General features: G+C 53.3%; 1 protein-coding gene across 2 annotated transcripts in view; it reads left to right on the top strand.

Moving 5' to 3' along the window:
• The window catches only part of TGFBRAP1 (transforming growth factor beta receptor associated protein 1), a 46,015-nt gene that overhangs the window by 23,099 nt on the left and 5,341 nt on the right, over positions 1 to 17,575 (top strand). For both annotated transcript variants that reach the window (XM_082672348.1, XM_082672347.1), the window contains exons 4-11: positions 1,558 to 1,712; positions 5,844 to 5,926; positions 7,596 to 7,937; positions 9,632 to 9,689; positions 12,389 to 12,532; positions 14,091 to 14,234; positions 14,791 to 14,950; positions 16,177 to 16,610. In XM_082672348.1, coding sequence (XP_082528474.1) covers positions 1,558 to 1,712; positions 5,844 to 5,926; positions 7,596 to 7,937; positions 9,632 to 9,689; positions 12,389 to 12,532; positions 14,091 to 14,234; positions 14,791 to 14,950; positions 16,177 to 16,610 — 1,520 coding nt within the window. The remainder of the gene's footprint in view (positions 1 to 1,557; positions 1,713 to 5,843; positions 5,927 to 7,595; positions 7,938 to 9,631; positions 9,690 to 12,388; positions 12,533 to 14,090; positions 14,235 to 14,790; positions 14,951 to 16,176; positions 16,611 to 17,575) is intronic.

Here is a 17,575-nt window from a genome sequence, read left to right as displayed (position 1 = left end):
TTAATCCGGAATCCTTCAGCAGGCGTTTTCCCGCGTGACCACAAAGCCCTTTTCACACCCCAGAAATGTGCTCTCAGCCCCTGCCTGTGGTCAGATTTCCCCGGCTTCCTAAGAGTGCCCTTGATGATATCCTTTTCAAATCAGGAGCTTATCTAGATCTGTGCATTGCCCTTGCCGTGTCCGGACTGGGGCTCCCCAGACGTTGCCCTTCCTATGTTAGGTGCTGGGGACACAGACCTGCTGAGTCTCGAGGTCCCACGTGAAGCGTGTCAGGGCTTGACTGGGGCCCTGACACGCGTGCCGGGAGAGCTTATTCATGACAGTGTTCCGTGCTGTGCACACTGAGGGGTGGTGGTGGGCACAGGGGATCTGTTGCGGGCACGCAGAGGCTGGCAACGTAACCCACCCCCGGCGGGAACACGGGGAGGCTTCCCAGAAGGAGGGACACCAGTGCAGGGCAGGGGCAGAACCTCATCTGAGTGCGAGGACAGTGATGCAGCTTGACATGGAGGACAGATGATGCAGACAGAGAGCCGGGCAGGGAGGCCAGGAAGGGGAGATGCAGGCGGGGAGAGACCAGGCGGTGGGACTGGGATGCACACGATGATTCCCAAGGAGGGAGGAGCAGACGGAGAAGAAAAGGCTCTGCTGACCCTGAACGACCTTCAGACAGACAGACAAGGTCGTTCCACTGCTTCCTGGGAACAGGTGATAGTTTAGCTTAAAACGTGTCTCCAGAGGGAGCAGAAGTCGCTCTCGAAGCTTGGCAGGTGGAGCTGCCTTGGGTGGCAGGTCCGACTCCCCAGGGGACCGTGCCAGGCATCACGGTGCCAGGGGGCGGTGGGGAAGGGAGAAGGTAACGCCGAGATCGGGTGATTCTGGATGATGGGCGAGTGTGAAACGTTATCTTATGGTTCAGAATGTTGCGTTGTAATCTTAGTTTCCTGTAAACTGACTACCCTGGAGAGAAAAGAATTTTTCAGAAGTTTTATATGAGGGATAGCGTAATTCTTACTGCTTATTTTCCAGGACTGAGCACTATAGCCTCATTATGGACCTACTCAGCTGGTTTTAAATTTAGCAGCACTTCAGAATAAAAAAAAGGCCAAACGTTTTAATATCCCATACTTCGGAAATGTACTGTTAAGCGTTTGCCCTTGGGCTTCCCTGGTGGCGCAGTGGTTGAGAGTCTGCCTGCCGACGCAGGGGACGCGGGTTCGTGCCCCGGTCCGGGAAGATCCCACGTGCCGCGGAGCGGCTGGGCCCGTGAGCCATGGCCGCTGAGCCTGCGCGTCCGGAGCCTGTGCTCTGCAACGGGAGAGGCCACAATAGTGAGAGGCCCACGTACCACAAAAAAAAAAAAAAGAGTTCGCCCTTTTCTGATGGTGGGAAGAAGGAAAGAGAAGCATTCGTTTCTGGTTGCCATGGGAACTGGGGGTTGGGGCACAGTGATGACATTGGTCACACATCCGCTCGTGCTGTCTTTGGGCGAGGGGGTGTGTTTTCTTCCCAGCACTGTGTTCTTACCCTTTCCAACCATGTTCCATTTCTTCCCAGGAAGACTGATCGTCGCCACGAGTAAAGGAGTTTACGTCTTGGTTCCGTTACCTCTGGAAAAACAAATACAGGATCTTCTAGCAAGCCGGAGAGTGGAGGAGGCTCTGGTTCTAGCGAAAGGCGCCCGGAGGAACATTCCAAAGGAAAAATTTCAGGTTTGTAATCAGTGGGCCCCCAGGCCACCGGCTTAGAAAACGTTAGGATCTAAGTGCCCGGGCCCTGCAGACCGCTTCCTGTCCGTCATTCAAGTTTCTCTGCGTCTCCACGCTGTACAGATAAGGAAGCAGGTTGCAGAGCAGCCGGACCAACAGCTGTATGGAGTCACGCTGCCGGCAGAGGCGAAGTCGGGATTTGAGCCTCTGACATAATTCCCGCACTTAATTCACCAAGTTGTATTTCTAATCGGCGTCCTTCTTCCAGAGGAGCCTCAGGGCACAGTTGTTACAGACAAAAAGAGGGAACCTCAGGTTAATTTGTCTCCCAATTCAGAATTTATATTTGTTGGGATGGGGTTGAATTTGTAGCGTTTAGGTTTATGTTATCTACAGAAAAAGCTTTGTGAACATTAGATAAACCATCTAATGTTGCCGGAATCCATCTAATTCATTTCCTTAGGAGAAAACTTTTAATGCATTTTAGAAACGCTAACTTTAATATCGTTGGTATGATCAATACAATTGATGAAGCAAACACGAATTGTTCTCATGTCTGATGAAATCAGGTTTCCTAAAACTTGCTCCCTGGTCAGTTGCGAGGTGAGTTCGGGTTACTCTGTGTATTTGAGAATTATAAAGCGTAGTATTGGTGTGTGCACGCTTCGTGTGAACATCTAAGTCCATCATTAAACGTTCTAATGAATTCATAGCGGTCCCCTTCTTGTTTCTGTTGGCCAGATTTTCAGGACGATGTGGTTTGTGGAATGAAGCTGTGCTTTCTGGCCTCAGTGGCTTTATGCTGCAGAGGGTAGAAGGTGGAAGAGGTCAGGACGTGTCATTTATGGTCACAGGATAAATACTGATAAACTTTCCATCTTTACTCCTCATTTAAAAAAAATTATTAAAGTGTAGTTGATTTACAGTGTTGTGTTCATCTCTACCGTACAGCAGTGACTCAGTTATACATATATATTCTTTTTCATATTCTTTTCCATTATGGTTTATCCCAGGCTGTTGACTGTAGTTCCCTGTGCTCTACAGTAGGACCTTGTTGTTTCTCCGTCCTACAGAGAACAGTTTGCATCTGCTAAGCCCACACTCTCAGTCCTTCCCTTGCCCATCGTATTCCTCATTTTTGAGTGAGATGATCTATGAGCATTCAGCAGGGGGCAGCAAAAGCACAAAGAAGAAACCCGTCGATTCAGGGCGTGTTTCTGTGCTGGGAGCGCCTGTTTCCGCGTTTTCCTTGCGCGTCCGCGTGGGGAGGCGGGTGCTGAGACGGCCTTGGCCACTGCTCTGCCGCTCTCAGCTCCTCTCCGTCCCGAGGGTGGGCCCCGGGAGCTCGTGGGTGTCTGGACGGGCACGTTTCGGGGGCCCGCTCCTTTCACACACCCAAGGGCACACTTCAAGTGGGTCCCATTTTCTTAGGGAGGCTGCCCGTGTTCTTGGATTTTTGCTTTTTCCTCCCGTTTTCCTGAGAGCAGCTGCGCAGTGGATAGTGGATGGTGTTAGCGCTCGTCTGGCTCTGCCGTCTGCCATCCCAGTTGGGGTTTGTCCACCTAGCACGCTCCCCGCCTTCCCCCTGTGGTATGTGCCCCAGACGTGCACCCCCAGTGACCTTGAACTTGGCTCTCGTTCTCATGCCCACGTGGCTGCTGGGGACCCTTCTCCCGTTGTGCCCGAATTGTTTTCAAGCCCCTTTCCTGCGTGTCTGCAGTCCGTCCTCCACGGCCCGCGGAAGGTGCTTTCTTACGCGTCCACCAAACCCTCAGCTGGAAATCCTTCCGCGGGGGCCTCCCTGCCCGCAGTCAAGTCTGCACCAGGGGGCCTCCTTCCCCCCGTGACCCCGGCCTGAGCTGCGCCCGCGCCTGAGCCCTGCACTGTGCAGGCACTCCGGGAGCCATGCTAAAACACTTCTAATCCTGAGAACAAGTCAGGAACAGCCAGTGCCACCGTCCAGAGACCCACTGCAGGGACGGCTGGCCTCCGCGCATCCCTGGGTGAGGCCGGGCCAGCCTCGCTGCCCCGTCAGCGCCCCGTGCTTTCACCCACCTCCCCGCACGCCCTGTTTTCTTTACTTGTTATTTGTGCTCTTTTCTATCAGTGGAGTGAACTTCTAAACTCCACCGAGTACAGGTTTCGATACCTTGCTCAGATATGCCCTTTTCTCTGAGTCCACCACATCCCTGAATGCTTGCTCTGCGCTCCCACAATTACATGTGTTAACCTGTGACCAGGGCCGTTTTTGTTTTGTTTTGTTTTTGCGGTACGCGGGCCTCTCACTGTTGTGGCCTCTCCCGTTGCGGAGCACAGGCTCCGGACGTGCAGGCTCAGCGGCCATGGCTCACGGGCCCAGCCGCTCCGCGGTATGTGGGATCTTCCCGGACCGGGGCACGAACTTGTGTCCCCTGCATCGACAGGCGGACTCTCAACCACTGAGCCACCAGGGAAGCCCCGCAAACGTAGTTTTTATTTCCCTTTAGGAAGGGGAAGAGTGGGTGACATTTGAATCCTGCAGCCACGAGGAAAAAATTGTCATTCAGTGGATTTCTCACCAGCGAGCCAGAGTGTGAATGAGAATTCTTCTGCCGCAGCTGACGGGGCCTTTTTATCCTTCTTGCTAAGCGGTTGGCCTTTGTTGCTTCTCCGTTCAGAGACGGAACTGGCATTCCCTCACAACAGAACCTGGCCTCGCTCCTGTCTACTTATTGCTGGCGGCATACAGAGGCCAGTTTTCCCATCAGACGTAGCTGGTGTCGGGGAAGAGAGTCATGAAAAAACAGCTGCCTCTCCTGCCGTCTCTGCAGGAATTGCTCTGAAGGGACGGGAGGAGATGCTGCTGTGCTTTGGAGAACAAGCCCTTCTGAGAGCTGATCAGAAGCAACAGCCTTTAGGTGTCTCCATCTCCCTTGTTTCTTCAGGGGTAACAGTGTTAGCCGCCTGCTGTGTACCTGGGTGAGCCAGTGAGAGGGAGGAACTGGGCTCTAGAAGCAGAAAGGTACGGGTTTCAACCCTGGCTCAACCACTTACACGTTAGTCACTCTGGGCTAAAAACTTAGCATCTCTGAACAGGATGTTCCTATCTGTAAAACGGGCTCAGCGAGTGACAAAGTGGAGTTTCATAAAAACTGATCAGGTCAGTAGGTGATTACTTAAACGGCAGGTGCTCTGCCAGGGTGTGGGGATGCTAAGATGAATTATGTACATGCCTTCAAGGAATTTATGGCGTATCAAACAGCGGGACGGATTGGAAAGGGGAGGAATTGAAGTCCTAGGGTCTTAAGCACAGTTAGAGTCTTTAGTTGTGAGGTGGTGAGGGCCCGGGCTGTGGTGATGGAGCCAGTGAGGACAGAGCAGAGACGGGTCCACAAGGCCTTTCAGACAAAGGCGGACAAAGCTTGAAGCTGACCGGCTGGACAGTGACAGGGAGGGGGTGGAATTACAGACACCACAGGGTAGCTTCCTTAAGTGCGTTGCTATTTCTGGAAGTTACCAGAACAAAGGGCTCTGTGGTCCAGGAAATTTGGGTAGGACTGTATTAGACACAGATCGACGGCACTTTATTGCAGGAATCCTCAGCCTACGGTGTGGATGTGGCTGCGTATCACCGCTGGGGGGAGGGGACAGAACACACAGTGTCTCCCAAGCTTCGGCAGGAAAACCTGCGTATTTATCTGTTTGTCGTTAAACGGGAGGGGCCTTGTGCTCTGGAAGGATGCTCAGAAGTGCTGGTGTGAAGAGTCAGTTCCACAAGAATGAAGGATGGGCAGCTTCCGGGCTCCCAGGGACGCCGGCGATGTTCACATCCGTCTGAGCACCAGAGGTGGAAGAAATCAAGAAAGCCAGGGAGCGCGGGAGGAGGAATACGGATCGGGACGGATGGGAAATCCACGAAGAAGAAAGAGCGATGCTTAGAGAACAGCTTGGTCTCAGGAATGAGGGGTTGATTGACACGTATACGTGTATATGTTGAAAATCATTTCGTATAAGCCTTGTTTTTTCCTTACGTTGTAACTTCAGGTTTCCATGTAATCGTTAACAGTTAGCCTGGATTATGACCAGAAACTTAGCTTCGCCTCCTGGCGTGGTTCCAGGGCAGGTCAGAGTGATGAAACCTGTCTCTCCCTGCAGGTCATGTACCGGCGGATCCTGCAGCAGGCGGGCTTCATACAGTTTGCGCAGCTTCAGTTCCTGGAGGCTAAAGAACTCTTCAGGTAATCTGCGGTGTCGGCAGCAAGCCTTCTAAGTGTCCCTCCGCGGTCAGACCTCCACTGTGGTGTCGGCAGCAAGCCTTCTAAGTGTCCCTCCGCGGTCGGACCTCCACTGCGGTGTCGGCAGCAAGCCTTCTAAGTGTCCCTCCGCGGTCGGACCTCCACTGCGGTGTCGGCAGCAAGCCTTCTAAGTGTCCCTCCGCGGTGAGCCCTCCACTGCGGGGTCGTCAGCAAGCCTTCTAAGTGTCCCTCTGCGGTCAGACCTCCACTGTGGCTGTGATGGGAAAGGCCGCCACGGGTGCTGTGCTCCGGAGAGAAGTAGCGAGGCCGTCGTGTGTACACCCCTCGTGCCCCCTGCCCCCCTTAGCCCGAGGGTCACTGTCCTGTGTCTTGAAGGTAGGGCAGATAAGGCGCAGAGTGGTCCTCTAGGAGAGGAGAAGGCAATTCTTTTTTTTTTTTAATAAGGAATGTGGAATTTTTTTTAAAATTTATTTATTGATTGATTGATTTTGGCTGTGTTGGGTCTTAGTTGCTGCGAGCGGGCTTTCTCTAGTTGCGGCGAGTGGGCTTCTTATTGAGGTGGCTTCTCTTGTCGCGGAGCACGGGCTCTAGGTGTGTGGGCTTCAGTAGTTGTGGCACATGGGCTCAGTAGTTGTGGCTCGCAGGTTCTAGAGCGCAGGCTTAGTAGTTGTAGTGCACGGGCTCAGTAGTTGTGGCTCGCGGGCTCTACAGCACAGGCTCATTAGTTGTGGCACACAAGCTTAGTTGCTCTGCGGCATGTGGGATCTTCCCGGACCAGGGCTCGAACCCGTGTCCCCTGCGTTGGCAGGCGGATTCTTAACCGCTGCGCCACCAGGGAAGCCCGAGGAGGCAATTCTAAAGAGCGTGTTTGATGCCGTGTGAAGGATTCCTAGGAAAACGCGATGGCTCACTTTCCCTTTCCTCCAGAGATTTTACCAAAAGCTCTGAGTTTAGAGAAAGAGCAGGTGCTTCTGGGAAGACTTGAAAAACTGTTCTTCTGAGGACATTGTAAACGGCACGCTCCTGGCCCACCGTCTTAGGAAGCTGAGGTCCCTTCCGCGTGACATGGATCCTGCATGCGTGGGCCGCCCCCTTCACCAGCACCCATCCCACCCCTCTCCCTCCCCAGCCCGGGCCTGTCTCAGCCCCTCCCCCCTCCAGCAGCCTTTCCTCTGGGCTGGGGGTCAGGTGTGCCCTGGGAAGCAGTGGCTCTTCACGCTCACTCAGAAGATGAACTTAAACCCGCTGTGATCGCCCTTCAATGTCCCACGAAGGCATCGCCTGTAGAAGTTTTCCAAATGTCCGTGTGGAACAGATTCCGCACGACTCAGAGCCGTAAGGGAGGAGATGTACACGGGGCCTCCTCCGAATCTGCCTTTGATCAGAGCCGCTGTGCCTCCTGCTGTTTCCCCCCATCTGGGTTTGCGGGGACCCATGTCCCACCACAGCACTGGAGGTGTCATGTCTGCGGCCGCCGAGCCCTCTGCTCTGTCGTGGGGTCTGGGGGTGGGCGGTGCCCGGCTCGCGGTGCTTTGCAGCCCGTGCAGCTGTGGACGGCGTGCAGACAGTGCACCCGTCCAGTGTCGTCTTGTGTGCCTACGTGCACTCTCTTTCTCTTTTTGCTTCATTTAGTTTGACACTGTAATTGCAGAAGCGGCCAGCTCGACGTGCGGGAGCTGATCTCCCTGTACCCCTTCCTGCTGCCCACGTCCTCCTCGTTCACCCGGTCCCACCCTCCTCTGCACGAGTTTGCAGACCTCAACCAGCTGACCCAGGGCGACCAGGAGAAGGTGGCCAAGTGCAAGCGCTTCCTCATGAGCTACCTGAACGAAGTCCGCAGCACGGAGGTGGCCAACGGCTACAAGGAGGACATCGACACGGCCCTGCTCAAGCTGTACACGGAGGCTGACCACGACAGCCTGCTGGACCTCCTGGTCACCGAGAACTTCTGTCTGCTCACCGACAGCGCCGCCTGGCTGGAGAAGCACAAAAAGTGAGTGTTTCTGGCCCCCGGACGCTCCCCCCGAACCCGGGCCTCCCTGCCTGGCCCTTCCCCGCCCCCACCCACGGGAAGCTGTCGTGCAGCTGAGGCACCAGCGTGACTTCTGAGGCCCAGGCATTCATCAGGGGACCACCCGGCACCCTCGGGATCCATCAGCCTCATCACGGTCTGCAGGTCCACCGCAGGGGTCTTAGAGGGCACAACTCTCGTGCCAGCTCCTTCCTGACAGATCGTACAGTCATAGGCCTTGTTAGTCAACGGTGTGCTTGTTCAGCGTCCATCTGGGTGGGACTCAGCTGTGCGAGATGCCACACGCGTGTCGGTAAACCAATAGCACGCTGCAGCCACGGATGGCCAGACTGAGCGGACAGATGGGCATCTGGATAAACAGATAGAAAGGGAGGCTTCCGGATCTTGTGGATAAAAGGTTACGGGGTCAAACTCCTTCATTACGGACGTGAGCTGGTCGGCACCCACCCGCTTGCCGACCGGCCACCGGGTACGATGGGGGCCCGTCTGCAGTGATGACGTGGATAAATCGGGCAGCTTCTTCATCCTGGGGGCAGGCGGTGGTCTAACCCTTCTAGGCCTGGGGGGGTTGAGCGCTCCCTGTAAGATTCTTTGTCTGTGACTTTTGGTATGCATTTGACATGGCGGAGGTGCTGGTGAAATTCCACGGAGACCCAGGCTCACGATCCAGACCCTGTTCAGATGCAGGACGTCATGGGCTGGTGACTGGCCTCCACGTGGGAAGTGGCTCGTTCAGCCGTTTCCCTCAGTTTCCCGAAGGCACCGTGGAATGGAGTGATTTATTTAGGAACCAGAAAATGCACTGACAGCTCATGGCAGTGACTTGGGATGGCAGGGTCTGGCGGGGTCAGTGTAACTTTCTAAAAGCTTTCGGGAGAAGAGAAGGGTTCTAGGGAATAGTTCAATATCTTGAGAGGTTGCTCTTTGAGGGAAGAAATCCGATGGCCCCCTGGGGCAGCTTGATCTGGTCACCTGCTGGGGAAGAGGGCCAGGAGAGGACGCACCTGTGAGCGTGGGAGGGTGGCAACAGCTCACAGCCTGGGCGATGCCTCTGTTGTCACCGACCCTGTCTGCTTATAAATGAGGAGGCAAGGGCCAAGGAAGGTAACCTACTTGCTCAAGGTCATACAGTCCCTAAGTAACGAAGCCTGGATTGAAAGTCAGGGCCTGGAACTCTGGGTCCCCCCAGCCTGACTCTCCCTGACCTTCTGTTCTCTGCAGTGCCTGCATACTGTTGGCGTTTATTGCCGTTAAAAATGCTTACCCCAGAATGGCTCAGACAGCATCCCTTCCAAACGGTCTTAATACCTCGTGATAAGTTAGTAATGGTTAACTGAAGAGATGGCAAATCACACTAGTATTTGAAGCAAATTGTAAAGCAATTCCAAATGTGATTTTCCATAGTATCATTATAGTTTTATTTTTCAGCTCATCTTAGATGTGAATACGGTCCTTTCTGGAAATTGATAGGGAATACATTTTCAGACTATTAGTAAATAAACAGAAAGGATCTTTCTGGTGCTTGAAATTTGTTGTTGAACTGAGTTGAATAGCACATGTGGGGCTGGGGGCCCAGGGCCAAGGGCGTTGCTGTGGGGGTACTGCCCGCAGTGGGTGGTCAGGAGAAGGTGCACTTACCCCGAGTTGTCTTTCAGGTACTTTGCACTGGGGCTGCTCTATCATTACAACCACCAAGACGCTGCTGCCGTTCAGGTGAGTTCAAAGGCATCTCAGCACTGTTTAAAAATCACCACCATTTAACTTAGCAACTAAGTTGCTAAGCAACTAAGCCCATGTGCCACAACTACTGAGCCTGTTTGAATAAAAATCACAAATTGATAGAGACCCGTCTTGCCTGATCTACAACCTTTTTTACAAAACAAAACTAGTACTGTTTTAGAAAGTGAATCCTTGAGAAGTGTTGGCCAAGGATTTTCTTTTCTTTTCTTTTCTTTTCTTTTCTTTCTTTCTTTATGGCTGCATTGGGTCTTTATTGCTGTGCGCAGGCTTTCTCTAGTTGCGGTGCACAGGCTTCTCGTTGCGGTGGCTTCTCTTGTTGTGGAGTACGGGCTGTAGGCAGGCGAGCTTCAGTAGTTGTGGCTCGCGGGCTCAGTAGTTGTGGCTTGCGGGCTCTAGAGCACAGGCTCAGTAGTTGTGGCACGTGGGCTCAGTAGTTGTGGCACACGGGCTTAGTTGCTCCGCGGCATGTGGGATCTTCCCAGACCAGGGCTCGAACCCGTGTCCCCTGCATTGTCAGGCAGATTCTCAACCACTGCGCCACCAGGGAAGCCCCAAGAATTTTCTTTTCTTCATCTTTCCATCTCTTTTTTCTTTTTTTTTTTTTTTGCGGTACGCAGGCCTCTCACTGCTGCGGCCTCTCCCGTTGCGGAGCACAGGCTCCGGACGCGCAGGCTCAGCGGCCATGGCTCATGGGCCCAGCCGCTCCGTGGCATGTGGGATCTTCCCGGACCGGGGCACGAACCCACGTCCCCTGCATCGGCAGGTGGACTCTCAGTCACTGTGCCACCAGGGAAGCCTCATCTTTCCATCTCTTTAAAGAATATTGTCGAGACTGAGTTGTTTAAAATGTAAGAAAAATAGGATTTCTTACTGAGCCACAAGACCTGTGACTCCACTGCCGTATCAAAAATTAAGGCTGTGAGTAACAGGTTGTAATTTCCACTGTTAATGGCAATAAGTCTTGCCAGAGAGCTGGGTTGTCAGGTCATCTGTGACAAAACTAAAGCTGATCAAGGCTAGTCACTTGCCCGGGTGGCACCGCTGGTCAGCAGGAGAGCTGGGGACTGAGCCAGTGCTCAGGGCCCTGGCAGGGGCTCTTGCGCCCAAATTTCTCATCTTGTCTCTTGTCTTGCATCTTTTGTGAGCGGCCAAGAGCATCAGCTGTGCTCACCAAACTCACCAAGCGTATCCGGTTGCTTTGAGAAATTACCATGGTAACACGATTGTGGAATAGGTAAAAAAAAAAAAAAAAAAAAAGGTTCCCATCAACATACACCCCATGGCTAAGAGCAGATTTGGGTGTCAAAGCTAAAATTTTAATTTTTTTAAAACACCATGTTCTGAGAATTTGTTATAAGTATGTTAATAACATTAGCAAAGCTACATAGACAGGAGTTTACAAAATTGAAATCATATGGAATAAATCACCATATAGGGCAGAATTTTTTTAATGACACATTTCAATGGCTGTGTGAATAGTTTGTTTGATTTGGGGAATTCAGCACTGAAGAAACTAGTAACATAAAAAACATTGGTGTGCTGCTACCAGAATTACGGCTGCCTGTGACAAAACGAAAGCTGTTTACACTGCCTGCCTGTTTCCTGGGCCGCCTGCTGGTATGGTGTGGTTCAGGAGTCAGTGTGGACAGGTGGGTGAGGACCACGGCACGGACGATGAGCAGGGGGGCTCTCAGGCAGCCGCCATCTCTGCCACACCTTGTGATGCCATTTCATTCTGAGGCTCTGAAAGTAAGATTCAGTTTACAGGGGCTTCCCTGGTGGCGCAGTGGTCCAGGAAGATCCCACATGCCGCGGAGCAGCTAAGCCCGTGCGCCACAACTACTGAGCCTGCGCTCTAGAGCCTACGAACATCAACTACTGAAGCCCACACACCTAGAGCCTGTGCTCCGCAACAAGAGAAGCCACCGCAGTGAGAAGCCTGCGCACCGCAATGAAGAGTAGCCCCCGCTCGCCACAACTAGAGGAAGCCTGCACGCAGCAACGAAGACCCAACGCAGCGAAAAATAAATAAAAAATAAATAAAATAAATAAAAATTAAAAAAATAAAAACAATAGTACATATGCACAGTGGAGCATTAAAAAAAAAAGATTCAGTTTACACGGCAGGGAAGTGTCTGGATGAAATAGCAAAGGACTTTATCATTAAAATCTACCCTGAGCCCCCATGCAAAAGACAGTAGGAACACCAGGGCACAGGGTCACCAGAGGATTTGAAAGCACATCAGACTCTCACAATCCCAAAAGATCTTCAAAATCAGAAATTCCTGTGACGGAGAAGGCTGAAACAGCCCGGCTGGTGGGTGTAGGTGAATTTCTTCTGTGTCCAAACATTGTCAGTGATGATTTTATTTCAGGAAGAGACGTTTTTTAATGCATCCAAGTCTCCTCATATACTCTATTTACTATTTGTATTACTGTGATCTCATTGAAAAGGAAAGAGAAAGAACCTGGTGCTTTATGTTCCTGATTTCCTGGACCGTGTCCCCTCTTTTTTTTTTCATGTGTGTGAAAAAATTAAAATGGATTTAAGCCTCTAAAGTTTCTCCCGCCACTTTGAAATATTGAAAGGCCAGACAAACAACACGAGCCCTTTCTGAGCGAATTCTAAGAGGTACGTAACCTCCCCTAACTTCTACTTTATTCCTCTCCAGCTGTGGGTGAGCATCGTCAACGGGGATATTCACGACTCCACGCGCTCAGACCTGTACGAGTACATCGTGGAGTTCCTCACCTACAGCCTCGACGCGGACCTCGTGTGGCAGTATGCTGACTGGGTCTTGCAGAAAAATCCGGAGGTTTGTGCTTCGTAAACGCACTCGTTCAGGGGCGGCAGGGGGACTGGTGAAAATGGACAGAAAAGTTGATTCTAGGTGGGAAAACAAGCTACGCTTTAACCCTTCTCTCCGCTTTTTTTCTCCCCCCCTTTTAATACATGGCTTGAGCCGTCTGAATCCCAGCTCTCGAGGAATTTCTGCATTTCGGTGCTTCTGCACACCTGTGTCGGGGGCAGGCCACTGTGTAGGAAAGCAGAAGGCACCGCAGGTCAGGTCTTAGCATCTTCTTAAACGCCCGTGTGTTGACCCCCATCCCTAACGGCATCTGGTCCCTTGTTCTCTGCGGGCTGGAGAAAGACCAGACTGTTGCCCTGCAGGGCGTGGAGCCGGGCCTGAGGCGCACCAGCCAAACCGTCGCCCTTGCTTCTATGTCCCCAACCCCCTTTGGGGGGGTGGGTTGGGGACACAGAAGGGCCCTTTTTTGTTGTTTGTTTTCATCAGTCATTTTATTAATCCCTAAGGGAAATGTAAATCAAAACCATTTCACACCCAGTAGGATGGCTAAAATTTAAAAGACAACAATAGTACACGTTGGCAAAGATGCAGAGGAATTAGAGCTCACATTCATTGCTGGTGGGAAGGTAGAACAGTACAGTCATTTTGAAAGACAGTCGGCGGTTCTACAGATGGTTAAACAGTCATCATGTGAGCCAGCGATCTCACTCCTAGGTGTGCTTCCAAGAGAAATGAAAACCTTTATTCCCATAAAAACTTGCCCATGAATATTTATGGCAGTATTATTCACGACAGCCAAAAGAAGGAAAAAGCCGTGTCCATCACTTGATGAATAGATAAATAAAATGTATATGCACAAAATGCAGTATTACTTGGCAATAATAAATGAAAGGGGTTCTTTTTAGTATTTTTTTAAATAAATTTATTTATTTTTATTTATTTATGTTTGGCTGTGTTGGGTCTTTGTTGCTGTTGCGTGGGCTTGGGTCCCACGTGGGTAATGCACACGGTGGGTATGGGCGTTTGGAGAATCGAGTTCACTGAATCTTCAGCCGCTTGTATCTTCTTTCACTTACGATCCAGCAAGGATGATCTAAACGTTACAGAGTTGTTGCCTCACGGATTGTCAAAACCTACCACCAATAAATGTTTGGTTCCGTAGTTTCCGACCCTTTTAGACGGAATTCCAGCTGGAGCTCTGCGGCATTTCCTGTCTCTGTCAGTGCTTCATCTGCACTGTTTTTCCGAATCGTCATGTTTTTTTGTTTGTTTTTTTTTAGTGTATACCATTTTCAAAGTCTTTATTGAATTTGTTACAATATTGCTTCTGTTTTATGTTTTGGTTTTTTGGTCGCGAGGCATATGGGATCTTAGTTCCCCGACCCGGGATCGAACCTGCAACCCCAGCATTGGAAGGTGAAGTCTTAACCACTGGACGACCAGGGAAGTCCCGCAAATCATCATGTTTTTGACAGTCGTTTTACCCAAAGCGTACAGTGCTCAGAATGAAGATAAGATGGGGTCTTTGCAAAGCATGATAAATAAATTGCTATTCTTCTTTCAGGTCGGAGTTCAAGTTTTCACCAAGAGACCTGTGGACGAACAGCAGAGTAGATTTAACCCAGATGATATCATCAGTTGCCTTAAGAAGTACCCGCAAGCCCTGGTCAAGTACCTAGAACATCTGGTCATGGACAGGAGACTGCAGGTGAGGCCCCAGAGCGCAGGCTGGGCTGCGTGGGCTGCGGTGGCATCACCGGGACCTGAACCTGGCCCATAGGTCTAACGTAATGTCTCGTGTTCCCGGCACTCAGTCTGTACGCGTGGGAGGTCAGGGAGGGAGCCGGATGTTCGTGAAAGAGACCCGCGGCCTAAGTAGCTTTTTTTCTCACCTTCCATCTCTTGTCCCCTCCGCTTATATTTTCTTCTCTTTTCCTTCCTTGTTATTCTTTTTTTTTAGAGTTTTTTTTCCTTGTTGTTATTCTTAAAGGAAATGAGGAAAGCTGTCCCCTTTTTGGAGAATACCTGAATCCCGTGGCCCTTACTTCTCAAAATGAGATATTTTCCCATAGATTTTAGATTCAGCTCCTCTGTGTTGTGGTTTCTGAAAACTCTTGCCCCAGTACGCGTGTTCTGTGGTTGTCCTGTAGCCCCCGCTCACCTTGCACGTCCGGTCTCAGGCACCTGCTGGCTGGTTGGTTAGGGGGCGTTCTCTGGGCTCCCCTAGCAACTGCTGTCTGTCTGCTTGTCCTCCTGTCCTGTAGAAGGAGGGGTACCACACGCACTTAGCCGTCCTCTACCTGGATGAGGTGCTGCAGCAGAGGCCCAGCGCCAGTGGCAAGGATGCAGAAGTGACCGAGACGCAGGCGAAGCTACGACGCCTGCTCCAGCAATCCGATTTGTACCAAGTCCACTTTCTGCTGGGTGAGTGCATCTCTCTGCATAAACGTCACCGGCGGGGGTGGGGGTGGGGGCAGGGACGGAGGTCTCTGTTCGGGGGCAGGGGGTGGGTTGTGAGCCTCTGTGGCACGAAGTCAGCCTCCTGGAGGGCAGGCGAGCCCCCTCGTCCGTCCTCCACCCTCTGGAAACGGATAGGGCCCCTTAGCTGATGACACGCAGGCTGCCCTGGGCATTGGGAGGTCTGCATGTCTGCTGAGACAAGCTGCTTTGAACTTGCTTGTTCGGCTTGGAAGCCCTCAGGTCAGTTCCTTCTGAGGCTCCAGCTCTGATCACGGCTTTGAGGGTGGCACTGCCCCCAGCACCCCACTCGGCTGCCCCAGGCTTGGAGGAAGGCGGGGGTCCTGGAGGGCGTCTGGTTTTCATTTCCTCCAGGGCAGAAACCACAGTGTCCATGCTGTGTACGAGCCTCAGAGCAGCACCTGGCAGACTGAACTTGTCTCTTGCGGTATCGGGCACCGTGGAATTTCCGGGTTGTCCTTACTGGGTTAATACCTTTCTCTTTAGCAGCTTTTAACACCACTCTCTGACCATTAACTACACCCATTCTCACTGTTCGCGGTAGTCGTGTCCTGTAGAGTCTCCACACTGAGTTCTCGGACACGGAGCCGTCATACCTGGAGGGATGCAGGTCAGGCTCCTGAGAGCCTCTGGTCACATCATTTTCACCAGCCGATCAATATGGCACCTTCTTTATGTGTGTTTCTGCTTAAAGACACCTTGTTTAACGTATGTTGTTGATTCGATGACGCTGAGCTCGTGGCCAGCAGCACATGACTCAGGCCTGAATGATGCTCGTGTGACACATGTACTTTGTCCTAAGGCACGTGGCAGCCCTCCTGGGAGGCTACGTGGACACCCCTAAACTCTGGGTGTCAAGGCAGCCCGGGTGGCAGAGTTCAGGGGCATCCAGGCAGCCCGGGTGGCAGAGTTCAGGGGCGTCCAGGCAGCCCAGGTGGCAGAGTTCAGGGGCATCCAGGCAGCCCGGGTGGCAGAGCTCAGGGGCGTCCAGGCAGCCCGGGTGGCAGAGCTCAGGGGCGTCCAGGCAGCCCAGGTGGCAGAGCTCAGGGGCGTCCAAGCAGCCGGGCTTGCTCTGCCCGTTCTTAAGCACGTGGCCCATGCAGTTGTGGCATTGGATTGGCACCGCCTGGCGCGGGCCCTGCCATTTCTAACCAGCAGGTCCCACCTCACAGACAGGATCCGGGGCGCCGGGCTCCCCATGGAGAGCGCCATCCTGCTCGGGAAGCTGGAGCAGCACGAGGAGGCCCTGCGCATCCTGGTCCACGAGCTGGCCGACTTCCCGGCAGCGGAGGGCTACTGCCTGTGGCGCTCCGAGGGCCGGGCCCCGCCCTACCGCCGGCGGCTCTTCCAGCTGCTGCTGGCCATCTACCTGGGCCCTGGCCCCTCTGCGCCCGAGCTGGCCGTGGCCGCCGTGGACCTCCTGAACCGCCGTGCCACCGAGTTCGACGCGGCCCAGGTCCTGCAGCTGCTGCCGGGCACATGGTCGGTGCAGCTGCTCTGCCCGTTCCTGACGGGGGCCGTGAGGGACAGCGTCCACGCCCGGAGGACCACTCAGGTGGCTATGGGCCTGGCCAAGTCCGAAAACTTGATCTACAAGTACGACAAGGTGAGAGCCCGGCCCTCTCGGGCAAGACGTGTGATTTGAGGTTGGTTTTACCCGTGGAAAAACAGTCCTCGTCCGTTTCTTCTCTGTAACTTCAACACACGTGATTTCTTCACACAGACACAGGTGTGTGAGCCCAGGCGGGAGCCGGGCCGGCAGGTGTATGGTTGGGGCAGCTTCCCGCCCCTTTTAGACACTGACGGTCCGCAGAGCCGCGCTCCGGGCCCTGGTCCACGCTGCACGTCACGGGGTCACTGCATCCACACAGCGCTTCCGGGCACAATTGCGTCCCCGTCACAGAAGGGGGGCAGGGGCACCAGGAGGTGACACAGGACACAGGATCCCGGCTGTGGACTGCAGGCCGATTCAGAGCTGCACGTTCCGGGTCCCCATCTCTGTCCCCTGGGCTTGCTGTGACTAATAATAACAAATTCCACAGGCCGGGGGCTCAGACGACACACATCCTGTTCTCACCGTCGGGGGGCCGGGAGCCCGAGATCCAGGCGCCGACAGATTCGGGGCCCAGTGAGGCCCCCTTCTCACTGAGCTCACGGGGCCGGGAGCCAGCGCTGGTCTCTTCCCCCTCCGTAAGGGCCCTGAGGCTGTCCTGGGGGCCCACCTCCAAACACCATCCCACTGGGGGTCAGGGCCTCGACGTTTGGTGAGAGATACAGGCATTCAGTCCATAACATCCCCAAGCTTATCCAGAGGAGGCTTCTCTCTGGTGAGGCCCAGACGCCCCGCAGCCAGGAACCTGTCCTTCCAGAGCAGGAATCCGCCGTGTTCCTCCCGCTGGGAAGCCTTCATTGACTCCCCAGTGGAGACGCCGAGGCCGGCAAAATTCAGCCTCCCTCCTCTGGCTTGTCCCTGCCCGGCCCAGGGTGCCCAGACCCTCCTGATGGACTTGCCGTTTCGTACGTACGGCCTTAGAACCCACCGTCTCCTCTGCCTGAGACGGCTCACCTCTT

This window comes from Grampus griseus (assembly GCF_964374135.1).
Source record: "Grampus griseus genome assembly, chromosome: 15".
Classification (NCBI taxonomy): domain Eukaryota; kingdom Metazoa; phylum Chordata; class Mammalia; order Artiodactyla; family Delphinidae; genus Grampus; species Grampus griseus.
This window is presented reverse-complemented; position numbering and strand designations above follow the sequence as displayed.